We start from the raw sequence: 8,855 nt of genomic DNA, 5'->3' as shown, positions 1-8,855 counted from the left end.
TTTAAGAACTTGAAAATATACCCTATCCCATTGATCACCATTATTTCAAGTAAGGATCCCTGGTAGCAAATGCTGTGGAGGCTCATTTGTATTCAGAGAAGCCTGATTTCTACCTCTAGCATTGGCAGCTCTTTTATTAATTCAACATATAACTCAGTTGAACAGCAGATCAAAGGCAAAAACCTTCAACCAATGACAATTGAGTATCGATGAATAAATACCCACCCTTGCTGCTCAAATGGAATAATCCTGAGACCTGTTATCTGATAGTCCTAAGAGATGCCCAGCACCAGCTGTCCACAGTGGGTATGTGCCTGGCAGTGTATCACTGATCAGGCTCCATCTCCTTCCTGTGTCACTCAGATCTCCTGTGGTGTTTCCAGGGATCAACTCCTAAAGTGCTGAGACTAAGTCATGTGACTCATATGAGAATAAGAGCAGGGACCTCCCCTAAACCAGACACTGAGGCCTGACCATAAGAAGTTCATACATCAATCTATCCTAGGAGGTGGGCAGTTTAGAGTCTGTGCCTCTCTCCCATCTAACCTCTGCGACTCACCTCTGTGGACACGGGAAATGATCAGATGGGACACCAAATGTTACATCTGCAATCAACTGCAGGAGCAGTTCTCTGCTCTTAGCTGGGTCATCTGTGCCTCTTAAATACTTCTCAATGGCAACTGGAATTACAGCCTTAGGGATGTTCTAAAATGGATGAAGAAAGTGACTATCACCATCTCCAGCCAATGGAGAAAGCTTCATTGATCATTTACCTCTTATGTCTGTATAAAGCCCTCCTGGGGTGATAAAGAAGGAAAAAAAATCAGGGAAATTGGGAAGAGAACTTTTGTATTTTGCAGCTCTTGTCATGAATCCCCTAGATGCTTACAAGAAAGGATGAGATTTTCTGCAAGATGGAAAGGACCATCTTCTTGTCCATCTTAACTTCAGAAGGTGGAAATCCCATCATCTGTTTTTAAAACATGGTTAAGCATTTATGAATCCTCAGGAATTAACAGGAAGAAATAACCAGGAAAACCAACCCATCCAATGTGGAATGAAGGCTCTAGTTGATCATTGGTAGAAATGATTCTTTTATAAGTTTAAAAAAATCAATGAAACAACTGGTTTATATAGAGAAACTCAAGGGATATAATGGAGACAATTTAAAATCTTATCAGGTTAGGGGCACAATGTTTCCTAGGTAGTGAAGGAGCATTTAGTCAAAGGAAGTATAGAGGCATAAAGCTCAGGAAGAGAGGCACGGGCTACACCCTGACAGACTCAGGTGAATCTAAAATCAACCCTTATGACCATGTCCTTTGATGACCTCTGAAATCATCCAGCAGTGAGAGCTGCAGAGTCTAATAGGTACTGACTCTGTCCAAACATCTGCACTCAGCTAAAAGCATATCCTAGCATAACTACAACTGATACAATGCTTTACCAAGAAAGCTCAATTCTTTCAGGTGAAATTTCCCTTTAAAAATATTTTATTATTTTTATTTTATGTGCATGAATGTATTTCCTGCATGTATGTAAGTGCACCCATGTTGTACAATGCTCACAGAGGCCAAAAAAAGGGCTTTGGATCCCTTAGAACTGGAGTTATGAACTGTTGTTAGCTGCCATGTGGGTGCTGGGAACTGAACCCAGGTCCTCTGTAAGAGCAGCCAGTACACTTAAGCACAGAGCCATCCCTCCTATCCCATGAAATTATTCTTTAATACAGAAGAAACTCACTGAAGGAAAGACTAGCCCTGAAGTATCTATTAATGCAATTCCACACAAAACTTAAAAATAACAATCATTTCTTTGATTTTTGTGATGCAAAACTTCTAAGTAAAACTTTTAACTGGATAACCTGAAGGTAAATTTTAACATATTATGTCCTCCTATTTGGAATATATATATTTAGGAAAATAACTTTTTATCTTTCTTCCAGTTCTTAGGGAAGGATTGAGGCCTAACTTCATTAAGGATGCTACTTCAATTTGGACCTCTGCTTCCTGTCATGAAGAGAGGTCTCTTTCTCTCTCAGCTTGTAGGCATGTGGACTCACCACCTTCACACCACTGTGCCTATTAGAGTTCTCACCAGCCTGGAAACATCTCCCACCTTCTGTTAAGGGTCTGAGTTCATTTGATCTTTTCCTTATTGCCATTCTGTTACCGAATAAAACATGCCTTATTGTTTGAATCAGTGAGTTTTTGTAAATTATAGAGGAAAACACCTTCTTTCCTTTTAGAAACCAATGCTAACTCAATCAGAATCAACTTTTTCTGAATATAAGCAATGGTGCCTCTGGGAATACCTGTGGAGAGCTGTGGAACCTGTGAGTCCCGGTCTAAGGTAGACACTTCTGTGCTGCATCCTGACCCTTCTGAACTCCCAGGTCCTCCCCCTTTCTAGATACCCTTGTTTACTTCATCTGTACAATTACCCCAACAGACCCTCCCAGGTTAGGAATTACAGCATTCATTAAGGAAAGACAAAGGGTATTGTGGCTAGTGGAGTTCTCAAGCCTGTACTTCTCAGTTGGGCCATTCCAGAGAATGCTTCCTCCACTAAAGTATCCACTCATAAAATGGGGATGGCTATAATGAATAAAAGTAGGGCTAAAAGAATGAACTCATGGAAGCATAGGTTGGGGGCATGATAGGTGATCAATGGGGGAGCATGTCTCTTTATGCTCACTGTTGGCAGAATCCAGCCAAACTCTTGTTTGTTGATTCCCACGATGTAGGGGACAGTGTTGAAGTTCTTTTCAGCCAGAATCTCTTCTGGTGACTTTGGCAGGAACATTCCATCAATCACAGTTGGCACAAAGGCATGGATCTAGGGAAAGAGCAGCACAGTGTGAGGAAACACCTGCATCCTCTGTCTGTGTAATGGAGCAGCCAGAAAATCGACATTGTGACTGTGGGCAGTGGCCATTGCATCTCAGGGTTCTAAGAAGGGAGCTGACGATCTGTGAACTACAAAGGCCTTATTTTTTTAATGGTAGCAATAGAGAAGTTGGGGAGGGAAACCCCTAAATGGAACATGAATCATATACAACACATATTTCAAATTGTAATACATATATGTTCAATTGCAATATTTGGAATGAATTCTCACTACATATGCTAGATAGCTTTAGTTGTCAACTTGACACACCTGGGTAGAGGGAGCCTCAGTCGTAGAATTTCTTCCATTGGAATGGCCTGTGGCCATATCTGTGGGGTATTTTCTTGATTTTTGAGTGATGGGGAGGGCCCAGTCCACTGTGGGTGGTGCCACCCTGGGCAGGTTGTTCTGTATTGTATAAGAAAGCAGATTCAGCATGGGTCGGGGAGCAAGCCAGTAAGCAGTATTCCTCCATGGCCTGTGCTTCAGCTCCTGCCTGCAGTTTCCTACCTTGGGCTCCCTGATGAACTGTGACCTGGGAAAAGCAAGCCAAATAAACCCTTTACTCCCCAAGTTGGTATTGGTCAGAATGTTTTGTTACAGCAATTGGAAACAAACTAGAACACTATTCTTTTTAGCGATGTCTGTAAACTCGCCATGAATGCTGAGTTAGGGAATCTTGAATCATTGCAGTAGAATTTCAGGGCTAGTTTCCTGGGAACCTCTGGTCACAACATTGCCATCACCCTTATATTATATGTGGGTTCCAGTTTAAAGATAGTTTATATAGCATAGATTTCTTACAAAAATTAGTATATGTAGGATCTACTTGTAATAAAATACCAATGAGCAGGGCTTACTATTTCCCCAATCATTGCGGAAGTAATTTCTTCTGTTGTACCAAATGTCGTAGGTCACTATTATTTTTAACACTCATTGTTGTTATGAATGCTAAATATGAGAATTCACAACTTTAGGTACTTCACAATATTTTCCACAGTTTCATCACACACCACAGGTATCACATGACTACTCCCCAGGATGGCCTCACCTGAAAATGGACGAATCTCCCCCCGCCCTTTTGGACTAATTCAGGGCTGTCCAAGCTCTAGTTTGAAGAAATGAATGATGTGGAACAGCTTTCCAGAAGGATGGAGTGACACAGCGGAGCAACTAGTACAGTGTCAGCACATTCCTACACCTAGGTTTGCTTGAAGACATAACTCAATGGAAGTGCTGTAATTTGAATTTTAAATGCCCTTAAAGGTCCATGTGTTGTAGATTTGGTCTCTACCTGTGCAGCCAATGGGAGGTGGTGAAATAGGAGTTCAGTCACAGAGTGTGCACTTGAAGCACAGAGTGGGGCCCCTGGTCCTTTGCCACTTCCCTCTTTGGTTTCTCCACAAGATCCCAATGATATTCCACTACTGCCCCTCAAAACACAGAAAACTTATCATGGAAAGAAGACTCAAAACTATCCACCAAATAAACATCTTTATCTTAGCCTGTTGCCTACCTCGGCATTTATTACAGAAGCAGAAAGTGGATTAACAGAGGAAGCAAGGGGATTTGTCTTAGAAGCAACATCAGGCTTTTATGTGTTCTACCTTGTGTTGAACAGAGTGGGTCTGTGGCATCATGTGACATGACATGGGGGAAATGTAGTATGAGGAGGGACAGCAGGATCAGAAAAGAGACATTAAAGGTGCAAGTTGGGGAGCATTCATTGGGAACACTGACATTGCCACCCATGAGAACTACAGTCATGGGCACTGTCCACTCAGCAAATGCTGAAGGACACTGTGAGACCACATGCACTACCTCCTTGAGTCCAGAGTCCAAAGCGTCTTCCCTCTTCTCTTTTTCTTGTATCTTAAACAATGCCCATCATCACCTCCTGTCAGCTATTCCTTCACTACCTCCTTGCTTCAGCCCTGGCATAATCTACCAGGATCCTTTGCTAGTGCTACCTCCACTGAGTAGCCTCCTAGGTGGTCTCTGACTATCTTCTGCATCTTCTTTCCATGGTTGTCGAATATTTGTAAACTCACCATGTCACTACTCTGTAGAGAGCTTTGTTATCCCTTCCTGTTGTGTACTGAATCACAATTCGAGCATCTCCATGACCATTTCCTTCCCATCTCTACCACCTCTGTAGTCTCAATCCTGCTCCTCTCTATCACTAAAAACACTGGCCTCTTGCAGCAGGCATTTGCAGCTCTCTTCCCTCTGACTGGAAACTCTTCCATAAGGCTTCCCACCTCCAGAGCTCAAGCCTCCCTTGTGACCTACTTTTTATATTTAAATTATTGGCTAATTCTATCCCTATTTTTACCTTAACTATGACAATGATAAGACATACCATATAGTTTACTAATTTGTTTTTCTATGTCTTCCCACATAATAACAGCTCTTTTAAAAATTTATGAATGCCCAGCCCTAAGTGATGCAGCTACAATGGAACCTCTATACCTAAGGTTCATGGAACTTAGAGGAACAGAGAACACTAATGTATCTCAAGTCTTACCAGTGACGTTTTCTCATGCAAGAGAGGGTGATTAACACAGAAAGCCACAGCTGACCAAAATGTAGAGAATAAGAGACTACAGAGTGAGTGTCCCAGGATAGGACTCCTGTATTAAAACTCACCCTCCCAGGGATCAAGACTATCGCAGAAGAGAGGGTGGCAAGATTGTAAGAGCCAGAGGTAGGTATGACCAAAAGGAACAGAGATTCCCAGGCTTCTGGGAACTTCATACGAACTTATAGCAACGGTGACAGCATTCACAAGACCCATGCAAACTCAAACCAAACAAAAACCCAGCATAGGACTGGTGAAATGGGCGGGAGGTCCCAACCTTATCTCAGGAACTACTGGCAGCTGATCACTGCTGAGTGAAAGAAAGTTGTCTTCTTTAAGGGAATGATGCTAGATAGGCTGAACAGGCTCCAAGGGATGAACTCACTCTCCTCAAGGGACATCTGGGGACACAAACTTAACATAAATGACAGAATGTATGAAATCCAGAGGCTGTGAAGAGTTGCAGGTAGAGGAGGAGTTCTAAATGTGATTAAGATGTATGAAATGCACAATAATTCAATAAAAACATATGTTGAAAAAATTCAAAGATCTTAAAGTATACATCATCTAAGTAGACACATGCAATGACGTATAGTCAAAGAAAGCTACGCTATTGCTTTCACGTGCATAGAAATATAGCTGAAATTTATATTCAATCACAAAGTACCCTAATTAGGCAAAGTATATTAAGCAAGAAATATATCTGATAAGAGTTTAATATTAAAATAATATGAGAATCTTTTCAGTTAAAGAAGTAAAAAATTGATAAGAAAACGGTCAAATAACCTGAACACAGATTTAAATACATAAAATAGCTAAGAGTTATATTATAAGATGCTTGATAGTACTAATCATAAAAAAGGTAATCTAAAATGCCTGGTGTGGTAGCACATGCCTTTAATTCCAGCACCAAGGAGGCATGTGTAGGTGGAGCTCTGTGTGAAAAGGCCTAGCATGGTCCACATAGGAACTTCCAGGTTAGCTGGGGCTACTAGGTAGACCCTGTATCAGAAAAAAACAAAAACAAAAACAAAAACAAAAAAAGTCCAAAACAAAAATCATCAAGAACAAATAAGAGAAATATAAATCAAAATGAAATATCACCTCAAACTTGTTCAGGTAGCAATTATAATAATATCTGTGTATGCATATGTGTATACATACGTAAACAATGCATATGCCTATTTCAGTTTGCATGTGAAGGCAAACCCTTATACAATATTGTTAGTTATCTAAACTGATAAAGATGTTACATATACACAATTATAGGTATAAACACACTTAAAAATTAAGTGCAAAACCTCTCTGCTTTAATATTCTTGTTTCTGGGTACACATACCAAACAACTGAACCCAAAGTATCAAAATGATGTTTGCACATCTATGTCCATTGGAACAGTTTTGAAATTAACCAAAATTTGGAATTAATCTTAATTTCAGTCAATGGATAGAAATATATACATGAATTGAAATATTTATTCAACCTTGAAATGAATGAGAAATATGTTTGTGACCACATGGACAGATCTAGTAGGAAGTACATTTTAAGAAGTAAACCAGGTCCAGAGAACAAAGATTATGATATCCCTTATATATCACTCTAAAATAGTAAAGCTGAAAGGAGCAAAGAGCAAAATCATAGTTTTGGGGAGCTGAGAAACTGATGAATAAGAATATGGTCTTAAAGAGGACAAATTTCTACGAGATGCATAAGTTCTGGTAATTCATTATGCAACATAGTATCAATAACAATATAGTATTGCATACTTAATATCTGTTAATTGGATCAAATTTCTACGAGATGCATAAGTTCTGGTAATTCATTATGCAACATAGTATTTATCAATAACAATATAGTATTGCATACTTAAAATCTGTTAATTGGATATTTTGATACTAAATGTTCTTACCATGAATATGAAGAAAAGAAGAAGAATAAAGGGGGCAGAAAGAAATGGAAAGTGATGTGTGTATATTTAGTCTTATCTTCATTCCTTTATGGGATCATAGATTATGGCAAAATTATCAAGATGCATATATTAAACAGATACATTACCGTTATGTCAATCCTATAAAAATAAAATGGCTTTAAAAATAAGAGAAATACTTTTAGAAGAGATTAATCAAAAAATAAAGTGTATAATTGTAAAAGTCTAGTGAATGTGTTAATATTTAAGAAAATAAACTAAACTTAATGAGACAAAAATTGCTGAATGGCTTTAAGAATTTCACTTCGGCCTCATAAATGTCTTAAGGGAAGTGCTAGGATCCCCAGGGAGGCCAGGACTGTAGATGCTGCAAAGCTGATGTTACCAGACTCAGACCAGTGCTGGGAGATGAGAGGACAGGATGGAGGAGACTGAGGGCACTGTTGGCATTTTCCTGAGTAGGAGACAGAGGATGGTGTTCTCAGAATAGCGAAGCCAGGCTCTTCCTTGTATAGCTCATGAGCCCTATATCCTTTTAGGAGACCTGGCTCCTGATGATGGCTCCTAAGTGCCTTATCCAAGGAACTCAGCCTTCCAAAAATAGAAGGTTATAATTGAGCTTCTTCTCACAGATCTATTTTAATGAAAGAAATGTAAACAGGAATAAGATACAGATTTGCAGAGAACTTATTCCTGAATAGGACACCTCATCAATGCTCTGTCTCCCAAAGCTCAGGGACCATTGAGGAAGAGGGGGTGAGAAGACTATAAAAGCAAGAGGTGGTTGATGACCACACGGAAAGAGTTTTCCAGAGAGCTGGGAAGTTACTCATATGAACTTACAGCAATGGTAATAGCATGCACAAGACCCATGCAAGCTCAAGCCAGAAAAAAATCCCAGCTTAGAAGTGGGTAAGAAGCCTCAACCTTAGCTGAGGAACTTTTGACAACCAATAACTACTAGCAGAGGGAGAGTTGGTTTCCTTTAAGGGTGTCATACTAGGTAGGTCAACCAAGCTCCAGTGGATGAACAAATGCCGAAGGACATTTGAGGACACAAAAGAACACAAACTTGGTTTGATAGGCCTTAACATATGTGACAGAGTACATGAAATTCGGTGGGGGATCTATAAGAAAGATATGGGGGGGGAGTCTAAATGATCAAAATATATTGCATATATTTCACTAAAATTCAATTTGAAAAAAAGAAGAGATCCTTAAAGGGAGTGATTCTAGATAGGCTGACTAGATGCCAGTGGATGAAAGTTACACTGAAGGACTTCAGTGGATACTAACTTGACTTGACAGGCCTTAATATAAATGACAGAATGCATGAAATCCAGTGGGGGAGCTATGGGAGGGTGTCAATGGGAAAGGGGGTCTAAAGATGATTAAGATGTTGTGTATGTATAAGATACACAAGAATTCAATACATTTTTTAAAAAACACCCAATATTA

At 39.7% G+C, this 8,855-nt stretch overlaps 1 protein-coding gene across 1 annotated transcript in view; it reads right to left on the bottom strand.

Moving 5' to 3' along the window:
* Nucleotides 1-8,855, bottom strand: part of LOC103749719 (liver carboxylesterase 4-like) — a 22,500-nt gene that overhangs the window by 5,729 nt on the left and 7,916 nt on the right. Inside the window, 4 exon segments of the mRNA XM_029555790.1 lie at nucleotides 560-582; nucleotides 584-705; nucleotides 890-970; nucleotides 2,698-2,838. Coding sequence (XP_029411650.1) covers nucleotides 560-582; nucleotides 584-705; nucleotides 890-970; nucleotides 2,698-2,838 — 367 coding nt within the window.

This window comes from Nannospalax galili, unplaced genomic scaffold, assembly GCF_000622305.1.
Source record: "Nannospalax galili isolate Female #2095 unplaced genomic scaffold, S.galili_v1.0 scaffold1786, whole genome shotgun sequence".
Lineage (NCBI taxonomy): Eukaryota > Metazoa > Chordata > Mammalia > Rodentia > Spalacidae > Nannospalax > Nannospalax galili.
The sequence above is the reverse complement of the archived record's forward strand: the minus strand, read 5'-3'. Positions and strand labels throughout refer to the sequence as shown.